Raw genomic sequence first — 23,349 nt, forward strand, 5'->3', positions numbered from 1 at the left:
GGCCCACTGTAACCTCCACCTTCCGGGTTCAAGTGATTTTCCGGCCTCAGCCTCCCGAGTAGCTGGGATTACAGGCATATGCCACCATGCCCAGTTAATTTTTTATTTTTAGTAGAAATGATGAGGGGTGGTTCTCCATGTTGGTCAGGCTGGTCTTGAACTCCTGACCTCAGGTGATCCACCCACCTCGGCCTTCCAAAGTGCAGGGATTACAGGCGTGAGCCACTGCACCTGGCCAGGATTCTATTATTCATCTTTATATACCTGACTCACTGCATAGTCCTTGATGGTCAATAAGTTTGTTGAATATGTGAATTTACACAATAAATTCCCCCAAAACTTATTTCCCTTAGGTCATAAAGACACTTTCTCCTATACTTTCACAACATTAGCAGGCCAGAAGAGTTTATGTTCTGACAATCTGACCCAACATTATTCTCTGACGTCATTTTATGTATAAATAAAGTAGTTGAGGCCTAAAGAAAAGTCAATACATTCAATCAATCAACAACACTATGAGGTATTATGATGACCAGCAATTCTAACTCCTATTTTGGATTTTAGAACAAATTATTTCATTGTTTAAACATGAAGAATAATTTTATTTTAATAAATTATTTCCTTTTATTAAATAAAATTTAAAAGATAATTTTAAAAAAGACATCACTTTATTTGTAAGGCCTTATTCAAAATGGCAGGAGACAAATTTCACAGGTTGAAAACTTTTTATTCTATTTTAGTAATCACTGCTACGTTTAAAAATGAGTTAGAGCTGGGCACAGTGACTATGGAAGCTGAGGCAGGAGGATCACTTGAGGCCCAGAGTTTGAGAACAGTCTGGACAACACAGCAAGACTCCATTTCAAAAAAAAAAATTTTTTTTAAGCAGGCATGGTGGCACATCCCTGTAGTCCCAGCTACTTAGGACTTGAGCCTGGAGTTCAAGGCTGCAGTGAGCCATGATGACATTGCTCTCCAGCCTGGGTGACAGAGCGAGATTGCAACTAAAAAAAAAAAAAAAAAAAAGAGTTTCTTTAAGCTCTCTGGACTTCACTTTCTTCATCTCTCAGATAAAGGGACTGGAATAGATTAAGTCAAATCCAAGGCATCAAAGCTTTATTGAGCAACTACTATGAAATACTGAGAGCTAGAAAACTGTATGACACGTGACCTATGCCATTAAAAAGCTCACACCCTTGTCATAGGAATAAGATACATTCTAATGGCTGCATTAAAAAATACAGATAAGGATGTATTAAGCATCACCCAGAGGGACTACATGCTGACATGAAAACCTCGGGGAGAAGGTTTGCCTAATAAAGTGATTTCTAAACTTCAGAGCCATGAAGGCAACAAACAAGTCTTTGTTTTTATTTGCAGTGCCAAACTCAGTGACTGCTTCTTAGAAGGAACTTGATAAATAACTGTAGATCATAGAATGTAGCATCTAAAATAAAATTTGAAGGATGAGTAAGATTGTTTTTCTGTCAAAGATGAATTTGAGAAAATCATTTATGTTTGAGGGATTTACATAGAAAAATGTTTAGATGCAAGAAAGTGTAAAGTATTTCTAGAAGGAAGAATGGCATGATTTGGCTGTAATATAAGGTATTGTGACAGAATTAGAGGCCGGTGCTGAAAAAAAAAAAAATAGGCTGGGAATGCATAAAGGAGGTACTTGAATTCCAAGGGCATAAATTTACATCTGAATCCATTTAAGGATTCTAACCGAAAGATCAAAACTGTTTATCTAGTTTTTTGAAGATTTTTCTGAAGACGGTTTAGAACAAGCTGAGACTAAGAGGCTATTTAAATAGCAAAGTTAGTACTTAGTAATCCCAAAATTAGAGTTGTGGCATTTTTCTATTTAGTTTATTCATTCATTAATTCACCAGGAATGAATGAAAGCCTCCTATGTATTAGTCATTATGCGAAGGGTTGTCAGATATGAATGAGAAGTGGTTCTTGACCTTAAGGGTCTCCAAATGCACAGACGTGTAGTGAACAACTTTTCTTGTTGCCCGTGCAACCTCTGTTCTCCTTTTCGTTCTCGACAGTGCCCTGCTTTTACCTTGGGAGCCACTCTTCCCTTTCAGATGCAGTCTTAGTGGGATGGTCAACAATGTGTCCTACATTTTGAGAACCAGCAGAAGGAAGTAATGATAATGGAAAGCAAATGAGGAGGAGTGAGTCAGAGGGAGAAGGAGGCTTTAGCATCTTCCTGAAAGTAGGAAGAAAGCTTCAAGAATAAAGTAATCCACAGGGTCAAATACTGCAGTAGGTTTGAGTAAGATGAAGACTGCAAAGATGATATGAGTTTGGTAGTTAGGACATTGGTGACCTCCACAGGTGACCTTCAGAAAAATCACCTGGGGAACTGGTCAATAGAATTTGTGAATCTCCACCGTTAGGGATTCTGATTTAGAAGGAGTAGAAAGAAAGCCTTAGGATCTACATTTATAACAACAACTACTGATTATTTTGATGCAGGTAATATACAGACCACATTTTAAAGAAACACTAGGTAAGTATGATTTTCATTCAAAAGACAAAAAACATAAAGTTGCCTAATTCAGGGACCATTTAAAAGACCAAATCGAATCAATAGCCTGGTTGGTCTGATCGACTGTGCAGAAACTAGCCATTACTACGGCAAAGTGGGGAGGAACAGTCAATAAAAAGCAATTGATTTATTGTTCGTATATAAGATGAATGTAGACATGGATTTTGTTTCAAATGATTTAGATGAAAAATAAAAGCTACCTAAGCTCAAAGAAAAGGTATGTTTTTATTTCTTTAAATAACTCAATTTCCTTTACTGTTTTAATAAAATGGACATGAAATGTAAAGCATATAATATATCTCAGGTCTTTTCTCTGCCATATCCTTGATCTTACTGCTTCCCCATTAAGAAGATTTGGAGAAAGATTGATTAATTCCTTACCTTCATTGTTGCCACACTCCCCTGCATGTCTTAATTGCTGTTGGGACTAGAGCTAAGAAAATGACATCAGGACAAATGTTGTTGGGGCCTTTCCAACCCATTAGAATTAGTAAATATTTGAAAGCTTGCTAGACAGCTGGTTCTTAGTAGATAGCGTCTCCCTTCCAGATTTAACTAGAAAAGTAAATTTTTTTACTCATACGGACACCTCGGGCTTTCAGTGTTTGATCATTAAGGATGATTCATTGAGGTGGAATTTTTCAGGAGTTCAGGTTATCTTGGAACACCTCATTAGACAGAACAAAATCCACTTATAAACTCAGATACTAGAAGGCCTTGGTTCTAGGCCCTGTTCTGCCCTGAATATAACATGTAATCTAAGAAAGCTTTAGCACTTCTGGTATCATAGGCGATTCTAGACTAGAGTATGTTAGTGCTTGATCGAACCTAAAAGATTAGATTACTTGGTCCACTCCTTTTGTTTTAAAGTTGAGAAAACAAAGGGGCTGAGCAGGGAGATGACTTCTCCAAGATCAGGTGGTTGATGGTGGCTCTTGCCAAAGCTGAAACCTAAGCCCTGTGTTCCCAAATTCGTCTTTTTTCCACTGCACCTTATAGCTTTAGGGTATGCACCAGGAAGACACAGAAATCTCCATTTTAGAAATGAGGAAATTGCCTCAAGGCAATTATCAATTTTTCCAACATCAAATATTGAAATGGGAAAAGTTCCCTTGTCCCCCTCACAGGGCGTGCGACAGGGGGAGTGGCTCGCTTCTTCAGTGCTCCACTGCTGAAACCTCTAGGGGGTGCACGCAGACGGGAGGTGGTGGGGCTCCGACCACACGACAGCATCTCGGGGTGAACGTTTACAGCTGAATTCGGGCGGACGTGTGTTACGGTGTTCTTTTCGTTTTGCCGTCTATAGGCGAAAACTTGTGTTAATCAACTCACTTAGACCCTCTGCCTTATCGCAAGGACAAAAGGCTTTCTGTATCTCAGGTTCTTGCCTTGGTATACCAGAAAAATTGAGTCACACATGGGCTTGGAGAATGAGTGCAAGGTTTTACGAATTGTGGAGTAGCTCCAGCAGATGGTTAGGGAGCCAGCAGGGGGATGGAGTGGGAAGGTGGATTTCTCCTGGAGTCAGGCGGCTCAGCGGTCAGACTGTCCTCCACCCGCCCTTGCCAGATTCCCGTCGGCATCCATTCTGCCAGCCCACGGCCTGCCCCTGTCTGCTGGTGCCTGTCGGTATGTTCTTCGGCTCCTACAGATGTCCAGCCGCTCTTCTGTCAACGAGCTCCTCTCAACATTCAGCTGCTGGTGTCTCCGCCTGCTAGGGTCTCGGGTTGTTTTTTTTTGTTGTTGTTGTTTTGACAGAGTCTGGCTCTGTCGCCAGGCGCCAGGCTGGCTGGAGTGCAGTGGCGCGATATCGGCTCACCGCAACCTCCGCCTCCTGGGTTCAGGCAATTCTCCTGCCTCAGCCTCCTGAGTAGCTGGGATTACAGGCACGCGCCACCNCATTTCCTTGTTTTGATGAAGGTGAGCGATAGCTGGTAATCAGAATCTTATGTCACTTTCTTTGCTACCTATTGAGTCATTTAAGAAAAGTTTTGTTGGAAGAGAAAAGGTGCTGCCTAAAGTAACTTTGAAATATGTTTTGACTGTGTACTGTAAAGTTAAAGATGAAGTGTACTCCAGTAGGTAAACTTAACATAAATATGCTAGGTTACCAATTCTGAAACCACTTTACATGTGTACTAGGGCTGAAAAAAATAGGGAACAAATTATAATGAAAGTTAGGTTTCAAACTGGCAGAGAAAGACGTTACAAGTAAACAAAAGGGAAAAGCTAGAGTGAACCCCATGGTGCTGGATTAGGAGTTGTAGATATCCATATCAACTCCTTTTTATTTTAAATATATACAGAAAGATACAGAAATCATTATAGATGTGTGTATACCTATGTTAGTCCACATTCATGTATTTCCTAGCTCTGTTCACTGAGGTCTAGAAGCCATGACATCCCAGTAACAACAAGCACATTCAGCACTCAAATCTTGGATTGCAAATACGATCTTCCAATAAAAGGCACAGGGTTCAGGCTCTTTGGAGAAATGACTGATTCTAGGGCTGAGCAGAGAAGATACAAGATGAACCTGGGGCATCGTGATAGTGCCAGAAAGTAAAAGCTAAAAAGAAAAAAAATGGGAGCATGCCAAAAAGACATGGCTCCCAATGGCCAAAGCTAGAACAATCTGAGCAACAAAACAAATAATTACTGGAAAGTACCACCAAAAAAATAAAATACATAGCTACAAGTAAACACTAAAAAAATGACTAAATTGATCTCCCTTACATTAGAATTCCAAATAATGTACATAGATACCCCTCCCAAGGAAGTGAAGCTTAACTCCTCTCCCTGTGAGCAATGTTGGACTTAGTGACTTGCTTCCACAGAATAAAATATTAAATGAGAAAATAGTAACTTCATAATGGCAAAACCTGGCACACACCACTTAAACCAAGTGATCAAGGTTAAACTTAGCAGTGGTAAGTCATGTTGCTATCATGTACATATTGATATGAGAAAGTTACCTCACTTTTGTGGTATTCTTCCGTGGAAAACTATAATCCCAGTATGCTCATGGGAAAATATCAGACAAACCCAAAGTAAGAGATGTTCTACTAAATATCTAACCGGTATTCTTTAAAAATGTCAAGATCTGTAAAAACAAGGAAAGGCTGAGAAACTGTTAAGAGTAAGGAGGCATAATGATTAAATACAATGTAGTGTCTTAGACTGGGTCCAAAACTAGAAAGGGGGCATTAATAGAAAAGCTGGTGAAATCCAAATAAAGTCTGTAGTTAATAGTATTGCACCAATGTTAACATCTTAGTTCTGACAAATGTTCCATGTTTATATGAAGTATTAACATTAGGGGAAGTTGAATGGTATATGTGGGAATTCTCTGTATTAACTTTGCAACTTTTCTGTAAGTCTAAAATTACTCCAAGGTTTTTTAAAGTGTTGGAGTAAAAAATGATTATGATTATTTTAGAGTATAATACTTATTTTTTTAAAAAGTTAACTGCAAAAACTTCCTCAGACAGGTCCTTCAGGATGTATTTCAGAAGCATTGTTAACCTAGTAAATGACAGCTCCCTGTGTTATTGTCCCTGAAGACCTTCCAGTGGGACAAGATGCGGAAGTGGAAGACTGTGACATTGATGATCCTGACCTTGTGTAAGCCTAAGCTACTGTGTGTGTTTGTATCTGTCTTTGACAAAGTTTAACAAAGAAAAAAAATTAAAAATAGCTTATAAAGATATACTTTCATACAGCTGTACCATGTGTCTTCACTGAAATTACAAAAGTCAAAATGTTAAAGTTCATAAAGTAGAAAAGTTATAATCAGCTAATTTATCAAAGAATTTATTATAAATCTAGTATAGCTCTGTAGTCTAAGTGTACGTTGTTATAAAGTCTATATTCTAGGCCTTCACATTCACTCATCACTTCCTCATCAACTGACCCAGAGCAACTTCCAGTCCTGCGAGCTCTCCTTATGTTAAGTCCCCCATTTTTTTTTTTTTATCTTTTAAACAGTATTTTTACTGTACCTTTTCTATGTTTAGATACACAAATATTTACCATTGTGTTCCAACTGCCTAAAGTATTCAGTAACTTGCTAACCAGGTTGGTACAGTAGCAGCAATAGGCTATAGGATATAGCCTAGGAGTGTAGTAGTCTAGACTATCTAGGTTTAAGTACATTCTATGATAGTCTCACGATGACAAAATCATCTATAAAGGACACATCTCAGTACATTATCCCAGGCATTAAGTGATGTAAAATAGTACAAAACACTAGTCTATTCTTAAGATGATCATCAGAAAAATTTAAATGCATTTTACAAGCTCTGTATAACTAGAGCTTCCACCATTTCTTTATAAGTTACATTTAGATGAGTAGAAGCTATTCTACTATTAGCTACTGAAGATGTAAGTAGAAAGATATTGTTGCCTAGTGGCATAAAATGCAGGCTTATTGACTTTTTTTGTGTGTGTGTGTGAAAGATTACTCTGAAAGAGCATGAGGAATATGCCTAATTTTCCTCAACATTCCAGTATATACTGATCACACTTAAATTCATTCTTGACCTAATTTCATTTTCATAATTTACCAAATTTTAGCTACTACTACTACTTTAAGAATTTTTGTCTTGAAAAAGCTTAAGATTTAACATGGGAAAAAGAAAAAAGGGAAAACATAACTAAGATAGGTTTTAGGACAACTATGTACTATTACAAGTATCTTTTATAGTTGTATAATTGACAATTATAATGATGAGAAGATATTAAAAATAGATACCAATCCTAGGATTTTCAATTTTTTCAAGGTAGGAAACTGTATTATTTCACTTTTGAAATCAGACATAGATATATTAGAAAAATCAATTAAATCAACAATTATATACAGCTGTAATTTTATGAGACAAAATCTTATTTAAAAGCACCTTTACAAAAAAAAAAAAAAAAAAAAAACATGCAATATAAAGTAACATGGGACACAGGAATCAATGACTTAACTCCCACAGCCCCAAACTTCTCAACAATGTTCTATACACTAGTACAGAGATAAAAAAGATGAAATAAAGTATCTTGAAGAAACAGAGTATCTTGAGGACATGGTAAGACTTTTTCTTAAAGACTTAAAATACAATATTCTTTTACTTATAAATTTGGTAAGAGTCCTCTTAAATATTGGAGGTGGTAGTGCAGACAACCGTAGTACCACATTACCAAGGGTAAAGAAGACTAATGTTTAAAAGGGCTCGGTCAAAGAAAAACAAAACCTGTACTTGTCATGAGTAAGGGATATTAACAATTCAAAAGGGAAAAACCTATAAAACTAGATATTTCAATTTATGCTTGGAGTTTAGAAATTACAGCTAATGCATTTTCTGACTTAACTAGAGCTTTTTGTATTAGGCAAGTTAAACATAAAAAAAGACAAGGACTACTTCGATTTTACAACTGAAAGTGATGGAAAACAAATGTATAAAACTTACCTTTATAAAATATATTTATGATATATTTCTGATAATAGCAAACCAATTATAAAACAAGAATTAAAGGCATCCCTTCTCTTATGCAGTTGACAAGTCTCCCTATATCTTTAGTTTCTGTAATTTCTACTAGAAAAAAATTTAGAATAACTGTACATAAATCATATATACATAGAAGTATTAACAATAAATGCTACCTTTTAAGTTCTAACTGGCCACAAATGATTAATAGGTGTTTGTGAAACAGAAGTCTACTATCATTTGCATTAAGATAATACCAATCAAGTATTAAGGGTTAATAAGAATACACTTAAATTTGGTGCAAATTTAATTTTATTAAACCTTACAATGAATATTGTGGCATATGATTTTTCCATTGTGTGACAATTTATTAGCTGGCATCTGAATACAGTATTTCTTTTGGAAAAATACGCAATGGGAACTGACAAAAGGGAGAGAAACTAGTTGTTTAGTGGTACATGAGGGCAAAAGAAAAAGAAAAAAAAGAAAATAATGATGACCAATTAGTTTGTTTCCTTAGTATCGAACTCTAAAATGATTAAAGTTCTAGGCAATAATGCTGTTGTTACAGTGTACAAGAATACATTATCATCTCATTTAGTCTTCACAATTCTAAGAATAATTATAAAAATTATCATATCTGTAAATTCAGCCTAAGGTTTTTGTTGGGCAATATGATTTTTAAAGAGCTACTTTTCCCAAATAACCTAAACAATTTTCCCAAATCATGGTAGACTGGGGTCTCTATACACATTAAGGTAGCCACTTCACAAGTGAACTATCACTTAACTTCAAATCATAAAGGGCGCCAAATTATCTTTGATTTGGGTTTATGCCTGTCAGATTTATGAATAAGAAAAATGACTATTTTTAAGTCCATAATCCATTTGTCTTTATAAAGTAGACTGTATGCAGCCCGGTTTCTAACAGGCCATGGACAGGTAGGTATAGGTCCCAGCCTGTATTAGAAGATAGACTACCTAATCTAGTTTTGTGTTTCGAATCTATGAAATATTTGGATTTTGGATCCAACATGTTCTTCAGGCTGAGTGACTTGTGAAAGCCTCTAACCTCTTCTGTCTAAAGACATAAAAAAGAACAGATATGTCTTTTTCAGATATAAAAAAGATATGATTTCTAGGATAACACATTAAATAACATTTACAAGTTTTTATTGACTAGCCAACAGAATGGCCTTTAATATCATGAAGCTATAATAATGAACAGTCTTTGCACAAAAAGCATGTTATTTCGAAAATGTCCTTCTTTATTCCTTAAATGTTTTGTTGTCTAAAATATTTGGTTTTATGTAAGAATGATAAATTTTGCTATTTGTTAATGTAAAATCAATATGTTAACAAACGCATCTTCAAGAATAATAGTAAATTCTAGTCTGTCAGATAAAAAAATTACTGATATTTGGTATTTTGTATTTGTAGCGTAGCTTGACGTTTATATATGAAAGGCCAATGCCACAATTTGCATAGAAAATAGAGATCTTAATTCACTTTTATAGTATGTGTATCATATACTTTACTGCCACTAGATGACAGCAAAACAATAAATTTTGTACTCAAATTTCACAGCAGTTTCATCTTCTTTTATTTTGAATAAGATGTTATATTAGAATATCTATAATTAATAAATACTTATAATCTCTCTCACATGCCTTATAATAAATAAATACAAAATATTATGGAACTATATTTCAGTAGAAACACAAAAAATCTTTTTTATTGTGAAAATATTTATATGGGTTTATGTTCATTTACTGTCTCATGGCTTGATATTAAATTATGTGCAGGAATTAAGTCATTAAATACATGGTTGACATCAGCAATGCTGTTGCATAAAGCATTTTTCATCTGAGTTTCTTCTAAGAACAAAATTATTATGTTTTTTGAGGAAACAGTATTTGGAATGAAATATCACTTTATTGTGGTAAATACTGAAAATGTATTTTAATTTTTAGCGTAAATGCAAAAATTAAAAATAGTTTGAGAACATAAGCTTCAGGTAAAATTAATTTAAAATAAATCAATTTAAAATATACAGCATGTCTCAATTTTTAAAATCTTCTCTTTTAAAGATTACATTAGACATTCTAACCTCCTTTTAAGCTTGGTGAACTGTTCATGTTCTTCAAAATGTATGTTCATTAATAAATGTATAAATGCACTGTGGAGATAAAGCATGAAACAAGGAAGCTGAAATGTAAATTATTTGCTTTTAATTTAACTATTTAATTTTTTTTTTCAAACTTAAAATAAGAAATGTCATTCTGGGCATGAAATGAATAAAGTTTTATTTTCTGGTTTAGCGCAGTGTCTAGCTGACCCTCTGAAAATTTCTGAGTTCTTAGAACAAGGCTCCTCTGTGTCATGGGGATTATTAAAAGTTCATCTTGTATTCTGTGTACCGAAAGTCAACTTTGAAAGGTATTTAGATGGTATCTGCCTCTGTAAAGTAAGCTGAGCTATACTCCTGTATCTGACCAAAAAGTGTTACTAAATCCATGGAAGGGAAGTTGAGTGCGACATACAAATACATTAAGGAAGATAGTCTTTCACATGGAAGAATTGGGCTCATTTAAAAAGAAAATACAACCATTGTGAGATTAGATGAACATCGACCTAACCACAACTTATGGTTAAATACCTGCTTTCTTAATTCAGATTGTGCAGCATTGAAACCTCAATTTTCTATTACTAGCTTTGTGTCTTTGGACAAATTAATCTCTCAGAGCCTTAGCTTTCAATCTCTCAAAGCCTTAGCTATCTGATGCATAAAATAGGAATAAAATAATAGTAATCGATTGATTGTGTATCTATAAGACAAGTGCATGTAAATCTTGTGGAGTCCATAGCGAAAACTCAGTAAATTTTAGCTTTCATTTCTTCCTAGCCTCTACCTTACCCTTACTGATATTCAAAATTATAGGATAACCAGTTTGATTGCTGGTCCCTAAATAGTGAAGTCATATTCTTCTCTTTGAATGTTCTCTTTCTCTACCCTAGATACATCTTAGTTGACCTCTACAGAAGTGATGAGAAAAGAAATTAATGTGGTATCAATATTTATTTCTATGTTCAGGGGATGTCAAATGGCTAGGTATTTGCTTTATATTAATAAGAGAAGCAGATTCTAGCAGAAGGATCTGTGAGGCAGCAGTCAGAAATCTTTGAAAACTGGGAATTGGAGAAAATAATTAGAAATTTCTAAATGGGTTTGGACTCATGAACACTTATCCTCACTGATTGTGAATATTTTATTTGAACACTACCATGTATAAAAGAGAAAGGTTAACTTGTCTCAAGAATTTAATCTTTGAATACGTAGACTCAACTTCACAGTGCATTGACCTTACATAAATAGGCGTGCACATCGTGATCACTTTTACTTGCAGAAATCAGCCCTTTTCCTCTCTGTGTAGTTTCAAGCATTTAGCGTAAAATTGTTCTTCTCGTTAGCCATAGCAGAACTAAAACCCAGATGTGGACTAAGTCTCATTAGTTTAGTATAGTATTGCTAATTGAAAAATTATGCCATGGCTGATATGACAGGATTTCAGAAGTGCCAGCAATTGAAAATACGGAGAAAGGCTCAAGTGCAGTGACTCGGGTCTGTAATTCTAGCACTATGGGAGGCTGAGGCAGGACGGCTCCTTGAGCCCAGGAGTTCAAGACCAGCCTGGGCAACATAGTGAGACCTCATCACTATGAAAAAAAATTAATCAGGTGTGGTGGTGCGCGCCTATAGTCTCAGCTACTCAAGAGGCGGAGGCAGGAGGATTGCTTGAGCCCGGGAGGCAGAGGATCCGGTATCGTGCCACTGCACAATCTGGGCAACAGAGGGAGACCCTGTCTCAAAAAAATAAATAAAAAGTAACAGAAAATATGGGAAAAGTAAATATCTAAATGGACAATAGGATGAAATTTTTGATCTGTTAGCTACAATTTTATTTCTTACTGTATATTGCAATTTCCCAAATTTTAATTAGATTTAAAGCTTGTATTTGCTGCATAGATCAGGGAATATTTTCTTTGATGGAATTATTTATCTAACATATTTGTTTTAGGTCATTCTTTGGAAACCAAATTATTTTTTAGTTTGTTTTTTAAAGATTACTACATATTACATAGAACCTGAGATTGTGTAATGCAGAATATAGAACTTTAGAAGGTATAATAGAACAAACAGATTAAAATGCTAAGTAAATTAATCAGGTACGTTAACCTTTAAAGAATGTAACTCATTTTTATTTTTCAATATTTATATTATCATATTATTTCTCTCTTTTTTCGTTTATACAGAACTTGGAATCCATTTTGATCACATATGGCAAAAAACTTTGACAGTGTTAAACCCAATGAAGCCAGCAGATGGCAGCATTATGAATGAAACGGACCTCACTGGACCCATTCTTTTTTGCGTAGCCCTGGGAGCCACCTTGCTTCTGGTAATATGTCACAGCAAGCACCAGATTTTAGTGTTTGTCCTTACCAGTGTCGATTTTGAAGCAATCTGTATAAATACAAGAGAAAGTGTGTCACTTTACACAGTGAATTTTTTTTTAAGCGAGAGAGAGTAATTTAACCACGTGATAAAAAGATGCTACCATTATGCGTTGCAACAGTTAAAAAGTATAAATTTAAATAGAATTTCAAAAGGAGATCAAAGCAAGAGATAATTTATATCTTTTTTGTTATTAAGAAAAGAGTGTAAATCTGGAATAAGGGAAGGAAAACGAAGATTTGGTAGATATAAAGCCTACATTTTAGTTTTTGTTTTCTGGGAGAGTTGTAATGTGACACTGAACAACTTACTTCTTTTTGGTCATCATTTCTTTGCTCTGACATATCTCCAGACTCTTTCTAATATTTTATGAGGTATGAGACAGATCTCCTTGTTTTGGGTCAGGCTACCATGAATAAATCAATTTGCAAGGACAACCTATGGTTTGTTTACTCTACTTATTTCCTCTAAAGTGTTTTCTACTTTTTATGAAGACATTTGTTCTCTGACTTTAACATGTTTTATATATGCTTTCATTCTTTATATCTGCAAATAATGATATTAAGGGCCACTAAAATTTTTTTTTTTAACTATTTCCACCTAAGTAAAGTTTAAAAGACATTCTAGCTCATAGTTTAGGAAAACGTTTCATTAAAAAAAAAGGAAGAAGAAAAAAATGAGAAAATGTCTCTGACTTTATACCAAGGAGGAGATGGCAATACATTAAAAACAGGGAATGATGAAGATGGTCAAGTCAGTGTGAAAAGTGTAGCTTCATTAGAGCACAAAAAGATAAACTAGGCAGGGGAAATAAAATGAGAAATTAAACATTAGGGGAAAAGCTTTTAATAACTACTTAGCCCTCTTCCCCATTTTCCTGCTCTTCGTGTTCCATAAAAATAATTTCTTCCAGTGGATTTATAATTTTCAAATGTAGTTGTAAAACACATTTGTAACTAAATGAAATTCCACTTTTAAATTATTATATATGATCAATCAAAGTACTCATAGCAATCCGGTTTCTGCAGGTAATATGGCTAATAATAACATATTCATCCAATTCAATAGCATTTAATGATAACATCATATTTCTTTGTTCTACAGCAAGTGCAAATACTCTGTAAACCAAACACTATATCAACTAGAGTTTTAATTTAGTCTCTAACCTCCCTTCTTCTGTCTTTGTCACAGTAATTTGATAATCTTCGATTAACTGCTAAGTAAGGCCATGTCAATTAATCAAATAGTCAGAAACAATCAATTTAATATATTAACTCGTCTTTCTTTTTCAAGTCATTCATAATAAAATAGCTGTTTGTTCTGTGGCAGAATATTACTGTTACCATCCCTTAAAGAACAACATTGATTCCATTATGATCTTTCATGGATGCATAATGTTAGTTGGTGTTATTTACATATCCCTTTTTATGTTTTCAATATAAAGCAATCAAGGCAAAAATATTCTTGATTGGAAGTGAGAAAATTGGATCTACCCTAACTTTGCCATTTGCTGTAATCTTTAAACTTTGGCTTCCTATTTCTAGGCTTTCATTTCATTTTCTTCAAGACAAAAGTAGTTTATTTGAGTGGTTCTTCAGGTTCTATTTAGTACTAAATTATGGGGAATATATGAAAATGCTATTTTTGAACGTCTTTATGCAAACATTATCACTTGAATTTTTACCATTAGATGTGGTGACATTCAAATTGATTCTGATAAATATAGAGCAAAAAGGACTCTTCCAAAACCCCAACTGACTATTAATTGAAGTATGATTTAGCTCAGAATTCATTTGATTATAGTTTAATTCTTTCCTGGCTATGTGGAATTAAAATGTAAGGGTGATTTTATAGGCTGATATGGGAATTTTACTAGAGAAATCAAAACTAAATCCAGAATCAATATCCAATCTGTTTATTATCTCTGGAGATATAAGAGTCATAGTCACATACTCTTCCTTCTTTATGATTTATGCTGACATAAGTCACAATTTATTTCAGTGGGCTTTCTTCAGGTTAAAGGAGACAAACCAAAGAAAACAGCTTCAAGCACTTAACACAAATTTAGTTTTACTTATTCTTTCACCCCCAATTATTTTTGTTTCTAACACCAAGAACACAAATGGTTTAAAGCTATTGCTCCATTTAACTTTTCCGTTAGGGCCAAGAGTGTGGTCAGGAAAAGCAACATGCATGACCAATATAAAAATGCAATCAGAAGAGCATTAAGTATTTTAAATCAAGATGTGGTCATGAGGATGGTGTAAGGAGGATCTTTAAAAAATTTGAGGGTAACAAAATAGAACATTATTTCCTGTTTCAATTATAAGCCCTTGTTAGAATTTAAAACAAAATTTAAAAATGGCAATGATTTAGGCTAAATGGAATTACAACTTATACTGGTCAAACTAACAAGGGAAAGACATGATGAAAGAAGTGCATAACTGATATGCAAAGACACAATTTTAGTACCAAGTTAGCTTCATCTACTTCCTATTTGCCCCACTCCATTTGTAAAACTGCCTTTTCCGGACAAGAAGGTCCAGTTAGGTGTCCTTTGGGTGTAAGAGAGTTGCCCTATACCATTTGGACTAGCCCTACCTCAGAATTGTCCCATTCATGTAAAATATTAACTAGATAGTTTCTCTAATACATGACAATGATGTGAAATTGTCACTATTTTGCAACTGGAACAAACTCACCCAATAAAGCAGTGGATAGCTGATGTGTTTCTGTTAGCCTGTCCATCATTAGCATTATTTCATTAAATAACCACAAGAATAAAGAAGATATCCTGAGAATTCTGCCAACAAAAGCCAGGGATTTTTAATGAAAGGACTTGGTAGTGATCAACTCTGCAAGCTCAGAGGAAGAAGAATTCAGAATAGGTGAACAATTTTGAACATTAAAATGGCTGTGACATTCTCCATTACCCTGATTAATTGTAAAATAAATATCTCTTAAAGATTTCATAGATAATAGCATGGAGAAGGAAAAGTGGAAGCTAAAAAGCTCTCTCTCTCCTGAATCCATTTATCAGATCCTTCATTGTTTTTGTCTAATTCCCATGAAAACCAGAGACAATCTATTCGACTTTTATCTAGAAGTTATCATCAGCTTAATGTAAACATTAAAAAGTAATGAATTTTTAACTGTAGCTTTGGTATTCTCAGATAGCAAACATTAAAATATTCTCTGTTGAAGTAGTAGTAGGCTGTGATTTTCTCTGAATGAATTTATGGGGGCTTGTACTCGCAAGACACTAGCTTTGTGAGCAATGACTGTTTTTATAAGTTTTCCTCAGAAAATTGGAGGTGTACTCTTAGCACTACTAACTTCCTTTGACAGTACCCCTTTTATGATTTATTACCAGTAAGTTTATGTAAATCAGCTTTTCATAATGTGTGGTTAATCAAGCTGGCAATTGGTGTTATGAAACATATCCATGGTCAAATAAGTGCTAAAAGAAATAAGGTTAAATATATCCCATTATTTTGACACTTATTTAGGACTTCTAAGAGTTCCTGTTGATGTTCAGGGCCTAAATTTTAGAGGTGAAATACCTAGGTTCAAAGCCAATCTCCATTGCTTAGCATTATATTACCTTGGGCAAGTTACTTATCCTCTCTGCACCTCAGTGTCCTCATATGTAAAGGTGGTGTAATAATGATACCTATTTCATAAGACCATTATGTGGATTAAGTAAACATATGTAGGATACTTAGAATGGGTCCTGACATGGTAAATCCTGTAGATGTTTGCTAATTTTACTAATATACCTTGTAAATCTCTAAGACTAAAATTGATATTTTTATTCCTCTATTCAATCACATAATTGTTTGATAGATATGGGGACAAAATATGGTCTTTCTTATGCTCTATACTTGTAATAGACAATTTATAATAAAAAATAGAAGTCTAGAAGTATTCGATTTTTTGTAGCATGCTTCTCCCATCCTGACTCTAGTCAGAAGTGTTAATTTTCAGAATCTGAATTCATATCATTGGTTGTGTTTTTCCCAGAACTTCCAGTTTCCTGATGATAGTCTTACAAAGACAACAGCACTGAACTGACTCTAAGGTGCTCTCTGCTTCATAATATTCAGAGTTTCTCTTGGTGTCTATTGTGTGTTCAAACTTTTCTTCATGTTGTTTCAGGCAGGGAAAGTTCAGTTTGGTTATGTGTATGGCCTGAGTGCCATTGGCTGCCTTGTGATTCACGCCTTACTGAACCTGATGAGCTCTTCAGGGGTGTCATACGGCTGTGTGGCCAGCGTGCTGGGTTACTGCCTGCTCCCCATGGTCATCCTGTCTGGCTGTGCCATGTTCTTTTCACTGCAGTAAGTGTCTGTCTGCTGTCATTGACCCCACATGCACAATCAGAGCCAAGGTTTGCTATAGCCATGCCAAAGTTAAGTTCTTTCTGATTGTTTTGGTAGTGGAACAGGGAAAACCATGGCTCTTAAAAGCTACACATAGATTGAGAAAAGTAGGTCAGTTTTGGCTTAGGTGCTATTTCTCTTTCGATGACGTAAACATAAATTAATCCAAGTTATCTTTAAAACTGAAGCTTTTTAAGTCGTCACATTTTTCAATGTGAACTATCGTCGTGTGTAAAATAACTACAGGAAATTTACTTGTTTGATTTTGAAGAGTAAGTTCCTGGTGAACACTGATAAATTGCTTCAGCTTTCAGGCACTCTGCCTTTAGGGCTGAAAGCAACTATTCTTTCTCAGCTGGGCTCCTTGCCGAGTAGAATTCCCAGGAAGCCTGAAGAGGATATTGATGTTGGAGAACTTTATAACATACATGCTCAGTCAATATGTTTTTTCTTTTTTTCTTCCCTAATTTGGCCAATTATTATGCGTAACTCAAGACAATGACTAAAAAATACAGTACATTAAATAGCTCTAGAAATTATTACCTAATAGGTATTACTTAAATCAATAAATGTAGCATTTACTTGGTGTTTTAAAAAGAAGTTTGGTTCATTAATAGTCTGAGGCATTAGAAGCTATACTGTAGAGTTTTTTACTTCTTTTTCTTTGGTTCAATTATTGGAAGTAGATATTTCTGTCATTTTCACAAATAAGAAATACAATTCCCAACTTCAGAGTCAAACCAAGATCAAGGAAGGCAGTTTAGTTTGGTGGTGAAAAGAGTGCTATGCTAGGAGTTAGGAGATCTTGACCTATTACCCACTTCACCATGCAATTTTTGTCATCACTTTATTGCTTTGAAACTGGGCAGTATACATTTCCTGAGATTTCTCTCAGCTTTTATGTCTTATTTTTCTAAATAATGCATTCTGTTTAACACATTAGGAAAGAAATTCCCTCTCTACCACCCTCCCTACTTTATTCTTTTCCAAGTGACTAGACTTTACCACCTTATTTGCTCACTGGCCTCTGCAGTTACTTTTTGAAGATACCAATTGAACAAATCTATTTCAGTATTCTAAAAATATACAAAATGGAACTTCAAGGATGAGGTGGGAAGCCACACATATGTGCTTTCCTATCCCATGTGTTCCTTACTTGAGCTGTGTCAGGCTTTTTCGTGATCTCAGACAAAACCCTGGGAAGTAAATCTAGAAGTATTAGGAACTAGGCACCCCACTGCAATGTAACTCTGTCTATCTTTCTCCTCTGCTGTTGGCCAATTTTTGAAAAAAGTAGGGAAAAGGAAATCTATAGCTATAAGGAAGCGAAGATTTTCAATGCTGTATTTCAGGGAGTTTTAGGAGTTAGGATTTGAATATTGACAGATGAGAGGAGAGTGACTCAGGTGATTTCTACTTTTTTTTTTTTTTTTTCTAATTCAGGTTTAACAGAAGTATACAATATTTATCCTCTGTAATGAATTTGACTTAAAAAATGCCTAACTGGCCAAGGGCTTTTGTTCATGTATTTCATCATTTTTATTTTACCAGTGGAGAAAGTAGTTACAAATATTGTACCAAGGATATTTCAGAGGCAACTCTAACTCAATGATCTCTTTTTCTGCTGGCATAAAGCAATCATCTCTTTGTCTTTGCTGCAGGGGCACCTTTGGAATTGTGTCATCACTGGTCATCATCGGCTGGTGTAGTCTCTCAGCTTCCAAGATTTTCATTTCAGCCTTGGACATGGAAGGACAGCAGCTTCTTGTTGCCTACCCTTGTGCCTTACTTTATGGACTTTTTGCCCTCCTAACAATTTTCTGAAAACTGTTTGAGATGGCATTGCAAGACTCTATTTGTTTGCTATCCAGATTATTTTGGAACTATATTAACATTCAGATTTCGTGATATGATTTCTGTTTTATTGCTTTTGAGAGAGTAATAAGCAGAGAGACAAAGCAGCACTTAAGCATGGTGCTCTAATAGCCTGTTGGTTTGAATGATGTTTTGCTTTTGAGTTTGATGCATTAAAACATTTCAAAATACTTAAAAAGGGATACGGATGCTGTACTGATCGACCCTGCTTTTCTCAATAGGTGTATTTCTGAGATACCGTAAGTAAATAAAACCATGTTTACTAAAAGAAAATCTCTAGTAAGCCTTTTGAGAAACTTGCATGGCAGCTCAAGCTGTGTGCATGTGCCTAAAAATTGCACCGTTTTGTACCTTTGGAGAGTTCAGTGGTTTTTATGTAGGATTTTATTTACCCAAAGTCTCAAAGAACCTCTCCCCTTTCAATAAATAGTTTTAATAACTTCTTTGGTATCATTAGATAATGCATTGACTCACCACTTTTTTTAGCCCTCAATTTCATCTTACTTGGTTTAGATGCCATGGTTTATTACTCTAATTTCTTTCTTATATGTATACTCAGCAACCTTGCCATTTTCTCCCTACGTAGGTGAATGTTACTAGAAGAAATCCCACTTATTTTATGTTTATTGTATTACCATGTCTTAAACGGCTCCTCTGTACTATCCTTGAATCCTACTACATTCTCTTAAATTTGCCTCCATGCTATCTGAGATGAATATATTACACCAATTCTTCTCCACTGAAATCCCCAACACTCCTTTCTCATTTTCTACTGTTAGTTGATTCTTATTTTATTGCAAAACAGAAGCATCTAGAATAAAAGTGCTTGTCTTTCCCCTTTCTTCTCCCTCCACTTACATGCATCTTCACCCATATGTATTCTTCTTTTCCTCTTGTCTCTCTCTTCTCTCCACAGCCATCCCCTCCACCTGCATAACCCATATTTTCTCTTCATCTTTCATTTATATCAGCACATGAATATGTTTCAATATCTTTTATCTTAAAATAAAACTGCTTTGATTTAACATCTTTCTCTAGTTATGGCCCATTCTCCGTTCCTTTTTATTGCAAAAACTCTTGAAAGCGTTTTCTGTTGTCTCTGCTTCTACTTTATCATCTCCCATTCTTGCTATCTTACATTCTAGGAAATAATTTATCACCCTATTCACCAAGACCACCTTTGTCAAGTTAGCAACAATGTCCACATCTTGCAAACTTCACTGGTCAACTCTCAGTTTCATTTTATTTGAACCCTGACAGGTATTTACTTGATTATCCAACCTTCTTAGCCACTATGTTGAAGCACTTCTTCACTTAAATTCTAGAGTGTCACATGCTCTTGGATTATTTTCCTACCTCATAGGTAGCTTCTCCTAAGTTTCCTTGGCCGGTCTTCTTCTTCTCAGCCTTAAATCTCTCTAATCCTCCCTTGCTAGATGAGCTCATTTAACTGAATGACTTTAAAATCTAATGATCCCCAAATTTCAATCTCCATCCAATACTCTCCCCTAAGCTCTTAACATATATACACAACTTAATACTTTCATTTGATCATTAATATGATATTATTTTTTTTCATTTTTTAAATTTATTTATTTTTTATTGCATTTTATGATATTCTTAGTAATAGCATATCTGAAACGAAACCTTTGACTTCTATCTTGTCCCACCCGTCCGTCTTCCATATTTTCTCATCTTTTTAACAAGAACCACAAATCACTCAGTTGTTCATTTACAGAGTAGTCAGCCTTGGTTGCTCTTACTTTCATATCTGACATCTAGTGCATCAGTTATTTTAACTATGTAATCAAAACGTGTCCCAAAAGTGACCGTGTGTCCTGGGCTCCTTCATTGCCTGAACTACTCCCAACCACTCTGCTCTGTCACATCACAGAAGCAGTTTCCTAACTGGCTTCATGCTTTCTTCCCAACAGGCTTTTCTTTTTTCTTTTACATTTCGTATTTTTGTTTTTATTCTTTATTGTTTTATTATTATATTTTAAGTTCTGGGGTACATGTACAGATCATACAGGATTATTATATAGGTATACACATGCCATGGTGGTTTGCTGCATCCATCACTCCATCATCTACATTAGGTATTTCTCCTAATGTTACCCCTCCCCAATCCTCCCACCCCCTGCTATCCCTCTCCAGTCCGTCTCCCCCCACAATAGGCCCTGGTGTCTGATGTTCCTCTCCTTGTGACCATGTGTTCTCATTGTTCAACAACCACTTATGAATGAGAACATGTGGTGTTTGGTTTTATGTTCTTGTGTCAGTTTGCTGAAAATGGTTTCCAGCTTCATCCATGTCCCTGCAAAGGACATGAACTCATCCTTTTTATGACTACATAGAATTCCATGGTGTAAATGTGCCACATTTTCTTTATCCAGTCTATCATTGATAGGCATTTGGGTTGGTTCCAAGTCTTTCTTATTGTAAACAGTGCCACAATGAACATACATGTGCCTGTGTCTTTATAGTAGAACGATTTATAATCCTTTGGATATATACCCAATAACAGGATTTCTGGGCCAAGTAGTATTTCTATTTCTAGATCCTTGAGGAATAGGCACACTGTCTTCCACAATGGTTGAACTAATTTACACACCCACCAACAGTGTAAAAGCATTCCAATTTCTCCACATCCTCTCCAGCATCCGTTGTCTCTAGATTTTTTAATGATAACCATTCTACCTGGTGTGAGATGGTATCTTAAGGTGGTTTTGATTTGCATTTTAATGACCAGCTTTTCTACATACCAGTGTGATCCTTTGAAAATGAAAAGCAATTAGGTCATCCCAAGTCCCTTTCCTGTCTTTCACTCATATTTGAGTAATTAATTGAGTTTTACGCTCAGAAGCTTCCTTTTCAGAGTGGTATCCAGAACAGCAGCATTAGTATTCCTTGGAAGCTTGTTAGGAATTCAGAATCTCAGGCCCTGCCCCAGACTTCCTTAATCAGAGTCTGCAGCTTAACAAGATTCCAGATGGTTTATAGGCACAACTAAGTTTCAAAAGTGTGAGACAAGAAGGTCTTGCCTGCACGATCTCACTATGTCTTGCCTTTTTGACATCATCTCCTTCGATTCTCTCTCTGGGTCACTGGTTTTATTGCTTCTTTTCAAACCACCAAGTTTATTCACCTTGGGATCTTCATACAAATTCAGTCTACTTGCAACATTTTCCCTTCAGATCTTTCATATTATTAACTTCTCTGTTCATGTTACCTCCTCAGAGAGGCCTTCACTGGCTTTCCTTTTTACAACAGTACGCCCGTCCAGCTTTACTCAGTCCGCTCCTTGCGGTAGCTGTTACAATTACTTGAAATTATGTTTTTTATTTAGTTATTTGCTTTCCATTCTTCCCCCAACTCCCCGGGAAATAAACACTCTGAGACCAAATAAATTGTCCATATGAAACAGTTCCTGATAAGGAGTAGGAGACTAACATTTGTTTATTAAATTAATGAATAAATAAACGAGGCTGGGATTAGACATTGGTCACTATGGTGAACCAGACAGTTGAAGGTTGCAGACTTAATGGAAATACATTGACAGTGGAGAAAAATAAACAGTAAGCAATCAATTAATATGAGAAAATTACAAAAGTATGAGAAGAATTCTAAGGTAGGAGTATGTGGAAAAGAAGGCAGGATTGTAGTAAATGTCAGGCTGTTATGGACTAATCACCCATTAATAGACATGTTAATTAGCAAAGAATTTTCTTAAGCTATTGGTCTTTCTATTTGGGCTGAGATAGTTCTACTGACATCCTTCATGGTAAAGCAAAATGCCATTTACTGTAATGCTTTCTCTATAAAAATCACCCCTTTGTTAAGAAGTATACTTATGGATCAATTTTTTTTTTCTTTTTGGAAAGTGCTTTTACTTTTAAAAAGATAAAATTAAAAATTGATCTAAATTCAGGAGGTAAGTTGATGTTTTTCTGTGTGTAAAATCAGAGTCATACACAGAAAAGGTTTGATATTTTTTACTATGAAAAATTAAAGTTTCTATATTAAAAAACTACATAAACTATTAAATATTTTCTGTAACAGTAAGAAATAAGAATAAATTCTATTTAATAGTTCCTAATGACAGAATTTTGAAATACCAAAGAATTAATGTAAAAAGAAATACAGATGATTTATATGAAAATAATTGCAAAATATTAGAGGCTTATTTTAGGAAGCTTAAATTTACAAAAAGATAAACTATGTCCCTGGATGAGAAAATTGGACTTCATAAGAGAATCTCCACCAAACAAATGTGTATGTTTAATATAATCTCAATTAAAATCCAAGAGGCATTTTTCTAGGAGGTTGACAAATTGATTCTGAGGTTAATATGAAAAATTGGGCAAATATAAAATTGTGAAGAATTGGAAAAAAAATAAAAATTTATTACAATTGTGAATTAAGTAGGTTATTGTTCATCTCTGTAATTGAATGCTTGGTAAATAAGAAATATTTTGGAAGAATCATGGCAGGAGAAAATACATGCAGCAAGTTTTCACAATTTTGATATTTACTAAGGATT

General features: G+C 34.9%; 1 protein-coding gene across 1 annotated transcript; it reads left to right on the top strand.

Annotated features, from left to right (window-relative positions):
• The first annotated feature begins 12,127 nt into the window (after window positions 1-12,127).
• YIPF7 (Yip1 domain family member 7) lies at window positions 12,128-19,247 on the top strand. Its single transcript, XM_017544895.2, has 4 exons — window positions 12,128-12,260; window positions 12,348-12,493; window positions 16,708-16,889; window positions 18,593-19,247. Exons 2-4 carry the CDS (start codon window positions 12,404-12,406, stop codon window positions 18,753-18,755), a joined length of 435 nt encoding a protein of 144 aa, XP_017400384.1. The 5' UTR covers window positions 12,128-12,260; window positions 12,348-12,403; the 3' UTR covers window positions 18,756-19,247.
• The last annotated feature ends 4,102 nt before the right edge of the window (window positions 19,248-23,349 follow it).

Source organism: Cebus imitator, unplaced genomic scaffold (genome assembly GCF_001604975.1).
Source record: "Cebus imitator isolate Cc_AM_T3 unplaced genomic scaffold, Cebus_imitator-1.0 Scaffold173, whole genome shotgun sequence".
NCBI classification, from domain to species: Eukaryota; Metazoa; Chordata; class Mammalia; order Primates; family Cebidae; genus Cebus; species Cebus imitator.

Bases quoted from the DNA above. Each gene is read 5' to 3' on its own strand.
- YIPF7 (XM_017544895.2), top strand. From the start codon at position 12,404: ATGAAGCCAGCAGATGGCAGCATTATGAATGAAACGGACCTCACTGGA. The intron at 12,494-16,707 runs GTAATATGTCAC...ATGTTGTTTCAG, and splicing joins TGGGAGCCACCTTGCTTCTG to GCAGGGAAAGTTCAGTTTGG. The intron at 16,890-18,592 runs GTAAGTGTCTGT...TCTTTGCTGCAG, and splicing joins GCCATGTTCTTTTCACTGCA to GGGCACCTTTGGAATTGTGT.